At 34.3% G+C, this 18,715-nt stretch overlaps 1 protein-coding gene across 1 annotated transcript in view; it reads left to right on the forward strand.

The window, feature by feature from the left end:
- The first annotated feature begins 7,159 nt into the window (after positions 1 to 7,159).
- LOC128559288 (CD109 antigen-like) overlaps positions 7,160 to 18,715 on the forward strand; it is a 57,192-nt gene continuing 45,636 nt past the window's right edge. The window contains exons 1-12 of the mRNA XM_053550573.1: positions 7,160 to 7,336; positions 7,786 to 7,946; positions 9,716 to 9,741; positions 10,359 to 10,512; positions 13,065 to 13,135; positions 15,306 to 15,431; positions 15,724 to 15,763; positions 16,118 to 16,202; positions 16,491 to 16,581; positions 16,946 to 17,194; positions 17,776 to 18,003; positions 18,461 to 18,559. Coding sequence (XP_053406548.1) covers positions 7,284 to 7,336; positions 7,786 to 7,946; positions 9,716 to 9,741; positions 10,359 to 10,512; positions 13,065 to 13,135; positions 15,306 to 15,431; positions 15,724 to 15,763; positions 16,118 to 16,202; positions 16,491 to 16,581; positions 16,946 to 17,194; positions 17,776 to 18,003; positions 18,461 to 18,559 — 1,383 coding nt within the window. The 5' untranslated portion in view covers positions 7,160 to 7,283. The remainder of the gene's footprint in view (positions 7,337 to 7,785; positions 7,947 to 9,715; positions 9,742 to 10,358; positions 10,513 to 13,064; positions 13,136 to 15,305; positions 15,432 to 15,723; positions 15,764 to 16,117; positions 16,203 to 16,490; positions 16,582 to 16,945; positions 17,195 to 17,775; positions 18,004 to 18,460; positions 18,560 to 18,715) is intronic.

Here is an 18,715-nt window from a genome sequence, read left to right on the forward strand (position 1 = left end):
TCTCACCACAAATGCAACATATACCTTTCAACTTATAAATTAAGTATTTTTTGCCTCCGTTACTGTCCCCACTGTAAAAAATCAAATATGAATGTCGAGAGAATTTTTATCTGACATAAATCTCAAAAAGGTATAAAAAGAAATTCAATTAAAAATATATATTCCAGTAGCCATCTACCTGAGGTGTTGTCAGTATTGTAAACTTTAACATAAGCGGAAGTGCAGTCATATTCACACATAAGGCCGAAAAACAATTTCGTTTGGTGGGATTTTCTTAACACTTACATGAATTTTTTTTTAGACATATTTTTTTCATTTATGTTTGGCGTTATCACTAATTTGATTATTCAGTTTGTCTAATTCTGTGAATTTCATCTTACTTACTCATTTCTGTTGGTAGAATTGATATTTTGCCCTTCAGTACTTTTTTGTCCGTAAACAGCCAAAAAATGTTGTGCAATGAACCGTTCAGGAAAAGGGTCCACTCTAAGGTAGGGAAGGCTGTCACGCTAATTTACTCTCGCCTATCTAGTAAGTGATTCGCAGTCTCAGCCCTGGCAGGCAATACGTAAATCTGCTTTCCCCCTGCTCATTCTGCAAGACCACCTTGTTACAAGAGTTAACCCTAGTCCGTGAGCTGAACCACACGGACACTTGGGGGTCAGGACCCGCCCCTTCCTCCTATGCCTTTGCCAACTGTTATCCAATATTTTTAGCATTAGAACATGTACTAAGCATAGGTGACGATCATAAGACGATTTTTGTTCAGCATGTTTTAAAAATACACCTTTTTACAATCAATGATTGACATTGGGAACACCTGCTTGCGTTGGAGACCCCCCCCCCCCCCCCCCCCCCCCCCCCCCCCCCCCCGGTATTGTATCGTTACGCTTACGACTGTATTAAACCGGATCATCAGTTCCTATGAAAAAAGTTCAATTTTGGGGTCCTTACCCAAAGTGTCTCTGGGCTGAACTCGCTAAAGGCGTTTATATAATTCTATTCTGATGAGTTCGAATTTGAAAGGATGGGGCATAAACTTAAATGATTTATTAAGTAGCTAAAATCAAAATCATGAATGTTCGTAGACATGACTGAAATATAGCTTATAAACACTGAAACAATGATAAATGTTTATTAATATTTTCTTTATTTGAGATTCTTTAAAGAGGTTGCTTAACATTATGCATGCTATAAAACGTTGACGTGCTGTAGAAAAAAAAAACAACATTAAAAGCAGTATAAAGACATTTAGTATATTTCTTTCTCGAAAACAAAATCTCAAATACACAATGAAGGTTTTTCTCCTTCGAACCACAAATCAGACGTGGCATGCAATATTCACAGATACCGCGTTTCAACGTCTACAGCATCAAAACTTAAACAAGATATAAATGTAGGTATTCATGAGTCACTCAAACTTCAATCCATCACAAAACCATTGTTTAAGTAGGCAAAGTCGTCATATCTTGAACTGCAATTCACTGTATTGTGACAAAAAGAAAGATATTTCGACTGAATTCCGAGCTTTGCAAGGTTATGTTGATCCTCCATTTGAACATCTGTATCGTCAAAAGTCTCCTGTGTCTGCAGCAAAGTGTCTGTTCCATTGTTATTATTATTACTGTTGTTTCCACCATTGTTTTGCGAATTCGTGAGACAACTTGAGATGAACGCCGCGTTCAGTACATGTAATGTACTGTCAGCCGACTCAACCCGAACATTTTCCGTAGACTCATCGATGGTATCCGAACAAAGACGATGATTCCCGACAGAAGTTAGGTCCGACCGTGTATATCCGGAAATGGAAAGAACGTTTTCGAGTTTAGCTGGATCCATAATAAAAGCTGAGTTCAAACCAGTGCTTGATTTGACTGGAGTTAAACAAGTCAAATTACCTGCAATACATTTCTTCGCTAATTTCTTTTTCATCTTCATAGTTTTGTAAAGATTTAGCAAGCCTTTGAGTTTACCCGCTGTTTTACATTTTTGTCGTTTTCTCGTAACTGCATAAGTATTACATTCACATTGTGCTGCCTTCAGTTGCGAAACATCTGTGTCACTCGGTCCTACTTGATTAGCCGCAGTATTTGCATACTCTTCACTCGTAACACGTCTGAATTTCGTCGTCCCAATCTGTTCTGAACCTTCAATTATTCTCTTAGAATATGTCTGTCTATGGGAAAACTTGAATTCAACCAGATTACATCGCTCTGCACCGATAACCACTCTCTCAGAGCCGCTGCCGTCATTGCTATATTTGTCGTCTGCTAAATCAGGTACTTCCGTTCCATCTCCGCACTCTCTAACTATATCCATTACCATGCCATCAGACACAAGTGTACTAGACGAAGAATGTTTGTTTTTGGAGTGATCTTTACTGTCATGTATATATCCCATGTCCAAAATTTTATTATCACTTACACGCAGCCCCGAGATATTCTCAGAATTTGGTTCCTCGAAGGCGCAGTCAAGCGTATCTACATATTCATCAATGTCACATTCAGTAGATATATCGTCTAATTCAGTATAGTCCATTTGTCGAGCAACATCACTTAAATATCGTCTCAACATAGCTTGTTTCCCTCTATTTTCATCAAACAAATTGTTCACTTTTTCATTCAACTTAATTTTACGCATGTATTTCCCTAAAACACTGAAACGACCAGGTGTCTCCGCATGAAATGCTATGTTCGCAAGCTCCATATTTAAGGGCAATATGATTAAATGTAACGTAGTCGAACTTTACGGAAACAATTACTCTTTAAACAAGAAAACTCATACAAATTATGATGATAGCTTTTTCTGGCGGAGTATCTTATATACATATATGCCCGATTATGTTAAAAAATTACCATTTCCGTGAAAATTGCTGTTCGTGTTATCTTAGGTGATAAAAATCAGCCTTGTTGAGAGTTTTACTGTTTCTCTCAGATCAGATAAGATATACACGATAACACGTTGACACGCGCAGTACACGTGAAATCAATTATAGTGGGTGTTAATTTGTTGACACTCTCAGATCTTCATCAGTATTATAAGATTTAATGTAGATGTTTTGTACTGATAAAGGCGGTTGAATTATCAATAACCAATTCACACATTTTTGTTTATATTTTACTTTCAGGTATATTTTGGGCAAGAAATATAATTGTATTATTGAGTTTAAATTAAAAGGTAACAGAATCAAAGAAATGATAAACAACATATTTTATTTTATCGCGATCTTTTTATGCTTTCAGAAATTTTGATTCTATTTCTTTCTTCTTTTTTTTTGAATGTCAGAAAGAAGTCAAGACGTTAGAAATATCATTTGTCAATGCGTGTTCATATTGTCTACAGCTTTGGTTTTGCCATTCTTTTTTAGACCCTTCCCCCCCCCCCCCCCCCCCCCCCCCCCCCCCCCAAAATCCTTTCGATTATAAGCTTAACGAATTTCTGCAATTTAGAAAAACGTTTAGAAATTAAATAATGAGGCCAGCTGGTATACACTTTTGTGGCATTATTGGCCTAAATGTTATATTGAAAATGTGAATAATTCCCATATTATTGTTTATTTAAGGTGGCTCCGGGTCTTAGACAAAAATAATTAAAAAAATAACGCACATAAAAGAATTTTTATCTGAATAAAGACTGAAGAATTTGTTTTCGAAAAACACAAATATTTTTGCATACTTCCCATCTTTTACTGTTACGAAGAGCGCACCCTAGCGGTACAATGTACCTGTATTTCTCTCGGAAAAGTTAGTTATTTCGTTATAACTCAGGTGAAAATGGTCCGAATTTGATTTTTTCTATACATACGTAAAGAAAGTTCATTTCGAAAGTTGTGAATTATTCCCAAATCGATTTTAAAGCTTTATTTAAATAAACATTCAAAAGTCCGCCAAATGAGAGCTCAAAAGTACATGTAAGTTTGCATATCTCATCACAAATCCGCGTTTTTTTTTTCTTGTTTTTTTTTTTGTCCTACGGGGTGAAAAGTTTTCATCTTGTTATATCTCATTCTTTAATGTATGTAAATTAAAAGGGTATGTGTTCACGGTGAATTGTTTCTTAAAAAAAAGAGAAAAAAACACTTTTGAAATCATCATACACCGAAAAATAAACACAACAGAAAAACACGGCGTACAGCGACGTCATGTATACTGTTTTTAAATGAATAGGATATTTGTACCAGACTTCTGGTTTAAAAAATAAAAAGACGAACAGATTCGCTTTTAGCAGTAGTACGTGTATGAATTCATTATCTCGTTAACCGATGGTATGGTCTTTTTTTTCTATATCGCTTCCATGTAAACAGGGTCACTCATTTTTGAAAGAGCAGAAAGACCCTATATATGTAAAGTAATTCCATGTCTGTAAAATTTTATTTTCAGCTCAGCACACTAAAATGTTCTTATGAATAGATTATGTGCAGTCATGATCTAATTAAGATATTTGCTAAAATATATCGTGTCAAAACGGACATACATATCAAGACTGAAATCATGATGTAATGTTGAAATATCAATTATTTGTACGAGTCAAGCAACGTGGGCAGTATGCTGGGAACTACACTATCAAATGTAAGCAGTTAAAGCGCTCGAAAAAATCACAGAAAAATGTCGGGACCCGAAGGACGCTCTGTGAAATAACCTGCGGAAGATCATGTTTTCAGTGGATATTTGGAATATCTCACCAGCTCCGTAGAGAGATTCGACTGAAGAACACAGAATTTTTACGAGACTTCAATATGCACAAAACATGATATGATTTTCAATTGCCGCTGTTTCAGTCTTGGAGCTGACCATTTCCGTGACGATTTTTAAGCGTTTTTAACATCAATATATCCGCCGAGTTCACTTACCTCACTCGTCGAACAGAGTTTTAGAAACGTGTTCCCCCGTTTCGAGAATTAAAGTTTGCTACAAATTTGCTAAATAGATTTCTCATGAATTGATATTGCGTATTAGAGGAAATGTTTCAGTTCAATTTATATCGAATTTATTCCTCTTTATTTGTGACTTAATGTATCACCTTACTCTGAGATATTCTTCGACCTGCATAGTGTTTAGTCCGCATTAAAATCGGCTTACTGTATATTCTGACTCTGAAGTGCACCCACAGCTGTTATTTAATAATGCCTCAAAAAATCACCTGCCTCTGAGGTCATAGAATATAGCACTCTTGGATACAGCCTGACTCTGAGGTGCGTCCGCAGCTTTTATAAAATCTGAGATCTCTCCGCTGTTTTATTTATTTTTCTGTTTTTAAGTGATAGTCTTCTTAAGTAGAGGCTAAATGTATAAACTGACTCGGAATTCTATAATATTCCTCTTAAATACTGACCTAGGTACTCCTCTTTAATAGTTGCCTAATGTATAAACGACGCGTCCTCGATTTCTATACTGTATATTCCTGTTTCACACAGGTTATTATGCGGACTCTGATGTGCGCGCCCGCAGCTTTCGTAGTTTGCGTTTTCTTGAATAAAGAGAAAATGTATTAATATACAAATATACTCTGAGGTGCGTCCTCAACTTTTATAGTTGTTAGAGGTCAGATGAATATACTGACTCTGAGATGCGTCAACGATTTCTATTCTGCATATTCCTCTTTAATATAGGTGATTATAAGATGCGTCCGCAGCTTTTATAGTCTGTATAGTCTTCTTAAATAAAGGCCAAATGTGTAAGCTGACCCTGAGGTACATCCGAAGCTTTTATAGTATATTATAGTTTTTTGAATATGAGTTAAAATTTATAACCTGACTTTGAGATGTGTCCACAGGTTTTAAAGAATGTAGCCTTTTTAAAAAGAAGCCAAATGTATAGCTGACTCGGAGATCATATATATATAATATAATATATATATATATATATATATATATATATATATATATATAATATATTATATATATATATATATATATAATATATATATATATATATATTGCTGTATAAATAGTCTGCTTAAATAAAACTGACTCTGAGATATGTCTTCGATTTCTTTCTACACTGAAAATTTCTCTTTAATACTGGCTTAATGTTTCATGAATCTGATTCTAAGGTTCGCCCGCAGCTTTTTTAGTATAAATTCGTTGTAACAAGAGGAAAAATGTATTAACTGACTCCGAGATGCATCCACATATTTCATAATATGTAGTCCTTTAAAAAGGAGGCAAATGTATCAATTGACTCTTTGGTGCCTCCTCAATTTGCAGAGTATGCACTCCTCTTTAAAAGAGGCCTAATATATATACTAAAGCTGAGATACGTCCTCGATTTCCATACAACATGTTCCTCTTTTTAATACAGACTTAATGGTGGTTGGCCAACTAATGGATTTGTTCAAGACTTAATCAGCTGATCGTTTCCACCTATTTTTGTTCATCAAATTCTTAATACGCATCAGATTTTCACTGAAGTATTTTTAAAATTTAATTTTCCTATCCTGGTTGCCCAACCAAGATATCGTTATTTTGGCATACGTATAGCTTAAATAAACAAAAAAGGAATAATGTGAATATAAACACTATTGTATTAAAGTTGTCAAAGACTTGCTTTGAAAAGTATATATTTAGCCAAAATCAATTAGAAATGCAAGTTTATGAAATTATTTTTACCTCCCTTTGTCTATCATTGTTGCGCAACCAAGACAGATTGAAAATAGATGAATTTCGAAGCTTCACACGGTTTTAAAACTTGCCATTTGTTTCAGGTGGTTGAAATATCTCAATATTTTAAACAAACGCAAATGTAAAATTAAGAAATATAATTAAAATTCAGAGAAATAGACCACCTTTTAAATACTTCTATGTTAAAGGGCGGTAATTAAAATTGTCTATAAAAAGTAATAAAATATACATTTCCAATAGTTATCTAACACTGCGTAATGGGTATTTTTGTTCCTTATGGGTGTTTTTGTTCCTTTAATAAAACTATCAGAATATATGAAAACTGAAAAATGACATAAAATGTTGTTCAAATGTGATTTACCACCTTTAATGTATAAGCTGTCTCTAACATGCTTTCGCAAATTACATGGTACGTAAAGTCTTTTTAAGACGAAGTGGCGTGTGAACACCTAGGACGATTGATTTTTCAAGGGGGTCATCTCAACATAATTTGATTATATTATGCGCGGTTGGTAAAACAGTTTGCGTACGTGTTGAAGAACACGGATCTTTTTCTTATCGCAAATAATTTACACTAATGGAATGAAAACTCTTATTTGACGTAGAGATAATAAGAAAGATAGGGTCTTAATAGAAACATAAGCACACTATTGCCAAAGAGAAGATGTTGATTGAATTGCTTATATTCTGTGTATCTACATATTTTACATATGCCAAGTAAGTAAATGAAGTTATTTTTTTACAAACATTACAATATTAACTTATTAACAAAAAGAAAAAAAAAAAAAAGACTACGAACAGACCATTTACATTTTTACAAAACCATTTTGATAAACGAAGGTAAATACCTGCGTTCATTTCAGAGCAAACTCCGCTCTGAATTAATTTCAAACAAAGGCAGTTTTAACTATGCATGATGCCTGTTGCATAATAAACATATACAAATATACAGAGCCAAAGTACAAAGGTCAATGGCAAAATACCACTATAGAGTTAAAACCGATTAATAATATTGCACCCAACTTCGGTCTTAATCCCCACTATGTACTAGAAATTACAGGACAGTGTACAATATAAGTATGCAGAATTAGTGAACACTTTTTATCACATTAATTGGTCATGTACCATTATGAAGTATTACACTAAAACATCATGATATTTTACAGCTCTTATATAGCTACATTCCCGAACTCGTTGATTCCTGGTGTGAATCTAGACACAAGGGTCACTGTCCTCGGAGCAACAGGACCTGTTCATGTTTTGGCCTCGCTACATCATGTCAGCAACAACTCGGAGATATCATCTACGTCGAAGCAAGTTTCAAATGGTATTTTAAGTTTTCTACTCAATCACGAAACTCTAAACTATATAACATGCAACGTCCCCGAAATGGAAATGTTTTTGGCATCGTTTTTCTTCTTTATATGATGCTATTTCTTTCATTAAAATTACTGCTGCTATTATTATAATGATTATGGGGGCCTCCGTGGCCTAGTGGTTAAGGTCGCTGACTTCAAATCACTTGCCCCTCATCGATGTGGGTTCGAGCCTCACTCGGGGCGTTGAATTCATCATGCGAGGAAGCCATCCAGCTGACTTACGTAAGGTCGGTAGTTCTACACAGGTACCCGTTCGTGATGAAATAATGCACGGACGGGCACCTGAGGTCTTCCTCCACCATCAAAGCTGGAAAGTCGCCATATGACCTATAACTGTGTCTGCGTGACGACCCAACAAAATAAGATAAAATATTCTTCTTATTACTATCATTTTTGTTGTTGTTGTTGTTGTTGATGTTATTAGTATAATCATTATTATTATGAAACAACATTTCAATACATTAAGTTTGTCGAATACCATTAATTGTTACATCAAAAAGTTACTGATCATGTCTTGAAAGACCTTAAGTTCTGTCAAACCTGCTCTGATATTATTTGTTGACTCACGGGGTTTCCTTCTTTGGTTGAGGTTTAAGGCCGTTTTACTACAGTATTTCAGTTATGTAACGGTGGGCAGTTCAGCTCACCAGTGTTCCTGGATTCTGTACCAGTACAAACCATGGCCATTCTCCGCAAGTAACTGCCCACTTCCCCACATGAATCAGAGGTGCAGGACGAATAATTTCAGACACAATATCTTTTATCAAATCGTCACTGAGAATATACGCCCCATCCAGGGATCGAACTAACGACCCTGCGATCTGGGCTCATCAAAAACTAAGCGGACAGGCTAGGGTTTTCCTTGAGTAATTGACAAAAATATGAAGCTCAGTTTTTAGAAATAAATAAATGCAATTCATTTGTTTTTAGAAAGTGGTAGTTGCATAAAAATCAATTAATGCTTAGCAAACCGTTACTACATAAGACTTTTGCTGCCTTAAACAAATGCATTGTTAATGACACAAATTTCCCCTTCATAGCTCTTGGATTGTTAATATTACATCGTTTGTTAATAGAAGAGAATCTTGACCTATTTTTGGAAACGGGTACATGCTTTGGAAAAGCAAGTATGCCATGAGTAAAGCAAGGCATTCTTTCCAACTAAACATAAAATAGAAAAATAATTCTGTCAGTGTAATGCCAAATCAGTAGTGTTATCTGTAAATTGAAAATTCCTGTTTATAATCTGGTTGCATACAGTTCAAATAAGTCATAATGAGATTTCCGATCCTGACACCGGAAGTGCTTAAAATTTCGAGATATGGTAGAGCAATTGTTGATTTATTTTCCTTAATTTGCTATATTTATTATTTTGAAAATAGCAAATTATAATATAATATTTACTGAAAACATTTATAATGAAATAATAGTATGATGGTATCCTATTACGTTGCTAAAACAAACTCACCATTCAGAACCCACGAGTCAAACATAAGCCACAGCATGGTCGTCTGACAGGCATAATATAAACGTTTATTTTTTAAGTTCACAATGATGTCACAATGATTTTGCCCCTTTAGTGCAAAGTCAATGACTTAGACAATATTTGTATAAACTTTTTGAGCAGCAAATTTTAGTTTTATTCATGACTGTGGGAGGATAAAGCATGTTTGTTTGCCATTTTCATTGCTATTCAGCCTATTCTCTTTATTTTTAGGTGTTCCTAGTACCTTGCCAATAAAGGTAAGTAGTTGGTTTAGTTCTGGATACTAAACGGATGCCACTGGTTTGGCGACACAATATATCCAGCCTTAACTCTCTATACTTATTACTCATTGTCCTTGGTATTAATTGAGATATGGCAAACTTTGATACAGTGATTGTCGTAAGTTTTTACACACTGTTCAATTGTTCAATGGGAAGGTAGATTAAATATTTGTCTTTGGTAACCATTTGAAAGGTAATGCAAGACATATTATACAATATACAAAAAGTATCATCAGTAATAAAAATCTTCTTGAATATGATATGAAATAGTTTAAATCGTTAGTTATAGAACATATATAAGTTAAGACTATTTTAGATAAAGAAAATACTGACGCACTGTATATATGTGGACTAATTCTAAAATGTAACAGTTTGTATACACATAAATGCATATAATTTTTGCTCTTTGTATGTATCGTATTTACAGCAGCATTCTCTCCTGATGTTGTAAACGAAAGTGTAGAAAACCTCTGTTTTGTTGCTTATCTCAATATTTTTGCTTGTCAAACCATATAGGCATATAGGCTTGTTGTCCCACAAAAAAATTATCATAAACATCATAAAAACCTTTGTGTGCACTATAATCATTTTAGGTTCCAGAGGGCTTGCCGTTATCCCAGTATAAAGTCTCTATAAGCGGCTCTGGAGGATTGACTTTCAGGAATGAATCGAAAATTCGTTTTGAAGATAAGAATCTGTTCATATTTCTCCAGACTGATAAGACACGCTATTCAGCGGGACAGCAAGGTATGAAATCACATATCGTGTAAAGGTCGTTGTCTTTTTTTCACATAGATCAGAAATGCCAACATGTTTTAATGCCACGATAATTTGGGGTTTGCTCGGTGTTTATATACTTTAAAAAATTCTAACTCCACACCTGGTTTTTTGTTGTTGTTTTTTATCACTGCCAAATTTTGACAGATTTAAATGAAAATTCGACACATTGTTTAATGATCAGTTCAGTTTAAAAAATATGTATTAAACTAGGATAATTGTACGTAACTTTACTGAGTCGTGATATTTGCATTAAGGTAACACCAAAATAAAATGTCACAAAATGAGTGCAACTTGGTGCTGTGTGGCAAGTAGTGACATCTGCAGGAATAAACAGTTTTACGTTCAACATTACACACCTCAAAGAATAGATTACGTCTTATCCTGACCTTGGATGCTATTCTGCAAGTGTGCATATTTACTCCGATAAATAAGCATAAATTTGTCAGCGGAGATTTTGCGCGGTATTAGCAACGCAATATTAAATCTGCAGAAACACGAACATCATTTTGTTGCATATTCATATTTACTAATGTCACGTGTAGTTAAATGAGCCGTGCCATGAGAAAACCAACATAGTGGCTTTGCGACCAGCATGGATCCAGACCAGCCTGCGCATCCGCGCAGTCTGGTCAGGATCCATGCTGTTCGCTTTCAAAGCCTATTGGAATTAGAGAAACTGTTAGCGAACAGCATGGATCCTGACCAGACTGCGCGGATGCGCAGGCTGGTCTGGATCCATGCTGGTCGCAAAGCCACTATGTTGGTTTTCCCAAGGCACGGCTCAAATGTGTTTTTTTTTCTCTTTTTTTTTTCTTAAGCTGCCTAACTTTTCATTAGTCCTAATACCAATGATTTACAAATGACTGATTGAAACATAAATCAACTAAAAATCAAGCAGATAATTAATGTAATACGTGATCCTTAATGCACAAAAATCTAGTCCTTATCTTCTTATGACCTTAAACCAGTTATGTTTCAAACCAAAGACGTTTCAACAACTCATCACGAACTACTCGACCTAGGATGAATATATCGATCAGAGACCCCTGCAATTATGAGCATACGCCACAAACATGAGGGATTAACCCTGGGTCCAAACCTTAACTCTTGTTTCAAATCAAATGTCTGTAACCTTAAACAGCTGCCTCAAACTTTAAACCTACCAGTGTGTCGTCCCAAACCTTTGATCCAAACCTTGTCTCAAACACTACCATGGCTCAGCACTATAAACTTTAACCATCAGCTTAAACTGCGACCTGAACCAACAGAATAATATAGATAGCAAGAAGACTTAGCAAGTATGAGCCGAAGCCGCAATTATGAAAGAACCTCGGACTTTTAGGCCGCTGTATACAAATATGTTTAGTTACTATATTATCGGTAAATTCTTATACCTGGAACTTTCAGATATGGTTATCAACTTCTTATTCTATATTTCAGTAATAATCAACGTACATGTGGATGTTATTAACTTGACAAATCCTTCGCAAAGTCATAAAGATAATTCAGACTATAGACATCCTATTTCAATAACCAGAAAAGCACGTAAAGCGGGAGAAGGACCATTTTCTCAACATTTATAAGATGATACACACTCTCCTCGTTTGGCTGAGAAAATCGTAAATGTACCCTTTTACACCATGTCATAATTAATTAATGTCGTGTTATTAGTGATGTCATAAACCTGATACAACATCTACACGTTGACTTGATATTGAAATTATTGATGGATGTTCTATTTCAACAAATGGAGTTGAAAAAATAGTATGTAATTATATGAATTTCATTAATACGATAGGTTCAAAGTGTGATGCTGTCATTTGGGGATTTATAAATTAATTGACTTCTGTCTTTGTTATGCTTTATCATAATGAAATAATCATTAAACACTGTGTCCAAATTTCATTCATGTTTGTCAAAATTTTGATAAAATAAGAAAAAGAAAAAAAAAGAGAAAAATGCAGATGTGGAGTTAGAAAAGTTGTTGCGTATATTATTTCTGATCTATCAGGATAACGCAGTCCATTCATTTTCTCTGTATTCTCTATATTATTTGTCTCTCCACTTATATGACTAAAATCGTGTTGCATATTTACATAAAGTCTCGTGAACTTAAACAGAGTCTGAGATCATGATCAGTTTGCTTGCTTGCATTCCATGCTTCCAAATGATCTCCTTAAACTTTTTTTATATTTGTTTAACTTTTCTAAACTTTCGCATACTATTTCAAATTTCGCTGATTTTTGCATCAGCTTACATTTATGCAAACAAACATACACTGTATCATACTAGAGTCACATCTTAATGACTGTGAATGCGACTGATGTGCTTTCGGGGATTTTATTTTTACTTTCTAGTTTGGGTCAGGTTCCAATGTTTTCAACCAAGGTGATTGACAGGCGACGTAAACCCTGCCGTAAAAATATTTATAAGATGAAAGCTTCATGTCCAATTTATAGAATGATATTTTTCTGCATCAAAAGTTAATGTCAATGTTGAAAACTTTTAATTTATTTCAGTGAGGTATCGGGCTATATTATTGCATCCTAATCTGCTTGGTTATAAGGGTACATTTACCATCACTATCTTTGTAAGTATTTCAGACGTGTCGTTAAGGTTCACATATCATAACTTTGTTTGTAAGTATTCCACTCATTTTATAAAGGTTCTGTTACCATCACTATCTTTGTAAGTACTCCAAACACGTTATAATGGTGCACTCGTTATCACTGTCACGGTCCACTCAACATCACTGTCTTTTTTAAGTATTCCAGACATTCCAGTCATGTGATAAAGGTTCACTTACTATCACTATCGTTTACTATCACTATAGTTGTAAGTATTTCAGTCATTTTATGAAGGTTTTCTCACTTTCACTGTCTTTGTAAGTATTTCAGTCATGTCGTGAAGGTTCACTTACTATCACTATCGTTGTACGTATTTTAGTCATGTTGTAAAGGTTCTATCACTATCACTGTTTTTGCAAGTAGTTCAGTCATGTTATGAAGGTTTATCAGCAATTGCTATTTTTGTAAGTAGTTTAGTCATGATGCTATGAAGGTTTATCAGCAATTGCTATTTTTGTAAGTAGTTCAGTCATGATGCTATGAAGGTTTATCAGCAATTGCTATTTTTGTAAGTAGTTCAGTCATGATGCTATGAAGGTTTATCAGCAATTGCTATTTTTGTAAGTAGTTCAGTCATGCTATGAAGGTTCATCAGCAATTGCTATTTGTGTAAGTAGTTCAGTCATGTTATGAAGGTTTATCAGCAATTGCTATTTTTGTAAGTAGTTCAGTCATGATGCTATGAAGGTTTATCAGCAATTGCTATTTTTGTAAGTAGTTCAGTCATGATGCTATGAAGGTTTATCAGCAATTGCTATTTTTGTAAGTAGTTCAGTGATGTTATGAAGGTTTATCAGCAATTGCTATTTTTGTAAGTAGTTCAGTCAAGATGCTATGAAGGTTTATCAGCAATTGCTATTTTTGTAAGTAGTTCAGTCATGATGCTATGAAGGTTTATCAGCAATTGCTATTTTTGTAAGTAGTTCAGTCATGATGCTATGAAGGTTTATCAGCAATTGCTATTTTTGTAAGTAGTTCAGTCATGTTATGAAGGTTTATCAGCAATTGCTATTTTTGTAAGTAGTTCAGTCATGTTATGAAAGTTCTCTCACTATCACTGTCTTTGTAAGCCAGTCATTATTTGAATGTTCACCCACAATCATATTTCAGACATGTTATTTATGTCCACTCACGATCACTTTTTCTTTTAAAACTACTTGTAAGTACTCCTCTAGTAAGAATAAGACGACTGTACTAAGTTCTTGTCCTTCGACAATCAAAGAATCCATTCAATTTTACTATAACAGCTTAACTTCTTTGTCCATATTTTGAAGGAAAAAAGCACCACGAAATCCCGAAAGAACGAGAATTTAACAGCACATAAAACACATATATTACTCTACAAAACAATTGTAAGTTTACAGATATAAGCATCGAATTGAATCACTGCATAAAGAGGCTACACTTCATGACGGTTCAGTGCCATTCAAAGACTCTTCATTTTGATGCATTTGCAATAATATTCTAATGCTGAAATTTCACATTACTAGGTTAAACGTAGTTTTCAGCAACTGTTTACTTTCATTTATTTACAAATGCCATTTATTTTCAAAGGGGACAGCTTTTTGAGAATATGTTTAATTGTCAGTCGTATGGGACAGTGTGGTAAAGATATTGGACAGGTACATTGTACATATCGGGGGTAAAAATGTTGCTTCTTTACCAAATCTTTTTGTGGTGATATTTTGCTAAGGTAAGATGGTGCTGGAGTGAGGGATGTTGCACATTTCATAACCTCTCATGAACAGACTTTTGTTTGCTTGTTTGTTTGTGTTGGGTTGAACGCCGTTTTTCAACAGTGTTTCAGTCATGTAACGGCGGGCAGTAAATCTAACCAGTGTTCCTGGATTCTGTACCAGTACAAACTTGTTCTCCGCAAGTAACGGTCGACTTCCCCACATGAATCAGAGGTGGGGACAAATGATTTCAGACACAACGTCCTTAATGAAATCGTCACGGAGAACATACGCCCCGCCCGGGGATCGAACTCATGATCTCGCGATCCGTAGACCAACAGACTTGATCAAACTAAGTGTACTATTATTTTGTTTCGTTGCGTTATTGTGCGTCTAAAGGATCTTCATATAGATTTTAATAACATACATGCACTGTGTTGGTTTCTTTTTGTTACAGGATGGTAACGACAACAAAATAGAAGTCATTGACCATTTAAAAACCAAGGATGGTGTTGTGACCGGTAAACTGGTGTTGAGTAAGGAACCTGTATTTGGTAAATGGAGAATAAACGTCAATACTGATGTAAGTACAATGGACATGACTCAGTAAATATTGTAAAACAGTTTGGAAGTACTTGAATCAATTAACTTGCTTGCATGAAATGCATGAACTGCTTTACTAAGATAATGTCAATGTCAAAATTTGAAAGAGCAGTGGTGCCATTATTATTTTAAATACATAACAAATTAATTTTCCATTTAGATTTAAAACAGCTTAAAAACAAAGTCTAAGTGCCAAACAGATCTTTATTTTACAATTGTAATATCTTTATATTTGCTCAGTATACTCAAACTTGTACCATAATGTTTTGCAGACGGAATCTTTGACCAAGAACTTCGAAGTAAATGACTACGGTAAGATATGATTATTTCCCAATTTGTGAGGCACATGACATATTACAAAGTACCCATAAAAAGGGTCATATATTTGCTCGATATCAGATGTAATCGAAGTTAGTATAATAGTTTTAACAAATTTACTACAGTGGTTGAACTGTTAGGAAATATTTAGCACCAGCTATTAATAGGTAAACGAAGACTCATAAAGAAATATCGGAGAAGTCGCCAAAATCTAAAAAAAATACAGCTAAAGTCATTTGATGATTAGAAGAGTTGACAATTGGAAAGTCTAAATGAGTTTTTACCCTGAAATATTCTTAACACTTATTATACTCAATGTATGTACGTCTTTAAATAATGTGCTGGCAGTTGTTCCGAGATTCAGCGTTGACATAGCTTTACCGGCTGGCATTAAAACCACAGCGACATCTGTAGATATATCCGTTTCAGCCAGGTGAGTTTACAACCTAGGTTTTCTTCAGTCATTTTAACATATCTTAAGTTACTGGACTATTGCTCAAGTTTAAAATACATAGACATCTTCACTTATCTGGGTACATTTTGTAGAGGCTTTGAAACCACATAATTCCCACAACAATTAAGATTAAATTTCAATATCTTTTTAACAAATATCGATTAATAAAATGATGTTATCTGTATAGTATGTCTGTATTTTAAAAATGCTATGTGATTTTGTATTTTCAAAAACTTTTTGCATTTTATCGTTTATATTTTACTTCAGATTTACATTTAATGCTGACGTTCTTGGAAATTGTACAATTCAAATTTACGTCAAAGACAACCCCTATCAGTTTGTCGAATATTGGAAACAGGTATGCTGTACGTTGTTGCATTTAAGCAACAAATCAAACCCAAAAAAGATATTAATGTGTTTTACAGAAGATTGGTTTGAAGTATACAGTTTTGGCCCCTCTTCAAAAACTACGATGTTTTATGGCGATGCCTTATTATATATATATATATATATATATATATATATATATATATATATATATATATATATATATATATATATATATATATATATATATATATCAAAACTGTCAGTTTGTTTACCCATCAGTCGCAGTTTAAAATTAATAAACGCTTTAAAAGGGCAATGAAGTACGCAGATATTTAGTGCTGGTTATACAATAATCAGAACAAAAACATTTAGGCATTTCTTTTCTATTTCAGATTAAAGGGAAAGTGAACTTTACTGTTGATATGACAGACTTAAGAAACACTTTCACAAGTTTGTTTAACAACATAATAGTTCGAGCCCTGGTAACAGATAATGCGACTGCTCTTACCATAGCAGCCGAAGAGGACTTGAAATTTTCTTCTGATCAAACATTTCCGACGTATACATCGCAACAGACTCTAACTATTACAAAGATAGACAAACGAGATACTTTTGTTCCGGGGCTAACATACCACACGCCGGTAAGGACAATTTAGTTGAAATGTAATATTTTCATTTTAGACTGTCATTTGTTCAGCTAAGGCAATTAAGATTTCAATCTCAGTATTTGCTTAAATTAGTGTAATTAAAATTTACGAGTTGTTTGATGTACCATAACACTATCCAGCTGTAAGAAAATATTGTGAAAGCATAGAATATAGATCGGTCTGGTTCAGTCTGTTCATAAGAGAATGAGAGGCAGTAATGGCGCAACTCCTCTTACAACATCTAGTACTCTCATAGATCATAGATCTTAAGTATACAGAATCTTAGAATGGACTCGATACTTCCAACGGATCAGAAATAATGTTCACTGGTGTTATTCTTACAGTATAGATCGGTCTAGTTTAGTCTGTTCATAAGAGAATGAGAGGCAGTAATTGCGCAACTCCTCTTACAACATCTAGTACTCTCATAGATCATAGATCTTAAGAATACAGAATCTTAGAATGGACTCGATACTTCCAACGGATCAGAAATAATGTTCACTGGTGTTATTCTTACAGTTTATGTGCTGCATTTGACATATGTGAATTATATCAGATTATATCAATAACTGCAGGTTTTTGTTGGCTATGGGGACGAACCTGTTGGCTCAGCTGGATTTATCAACGTTATACCAACAGTGACAACAGCTGAAGAAAGACTTTGTCTTCTCAATAATCCACCTACAAGATGGCTTGATAAAAGAACTACAATACTGCAGAACTTTACCATCGCGTTTGACGAGTCTGGATATGCGGCTCTAAATGTCCCAGTCAGTAACCACACGGACCTACTTGTCCTTCAGGTAAAATTGCTGATTGTTGTCGAGAATTTGAATAAATACATGGAAGCGATAATCAAAAATCAATACGACGGCATCTCGTTACAATCAATGATTGATTTCCGTATGAAATGTTTGTATGATATGGAATTGTATTTTAACACAAAAGCTCTACAATTTGTTATATCACAACTAGATAACGGTAACTGTATTATATACAAAGGATATGACAAGAGGGATGAAACAAACACTTATTTCCACTATGCTCCGTTTGCAGTTTGAATATAAAGTAACATCAAATAGTTAATTTCTTAATATTATATACATGCGGCGAAATAAAAATAAATTACTTATGTGTGTTTTAACAAATACAAAACTTCAGGAACAAAATGAGTGCATCTTTTCATACTGAATGTTAATATTTCAGTATGTCTATTAGAGTTGAAAATGACATCATAAATAAACATTATAATAATTGCAGTTAAGCTATGGAACAACACAGAATGATGTGACACTTTACTCCGTATCAAGCAGGCCTGTGCCTTTGCTGCGGATGAATGTTGATAAAGTGCACACTCGCGTAAGTATACATTAAATAATTAATATCATTTTTCTTTTCGGCTCAACAAAATCAGGTTTGTTCACATAGATGCCTATCTTTTCTCTTTAAAGTGAAAATATTTAACAAAATTGTGACCTGTCAGCAATGTCTTCACTGTATTTCTACCAGTTTATT

This window comes from Mercenaria mercenaria, chromosome 9 (assembly GCF_021730395.1).
Source record: "Mercenaria mercenaria strain notata chromosome 9, MADL_Memer_1, whole genome shotgun sequence".
NCBI classification, from domain to species: Eukaryota; Metazoa; Mollusca; class Bivalvia; order Venerida; family Veneridae; genus Mercenaria; species Mercenaria mercenaria.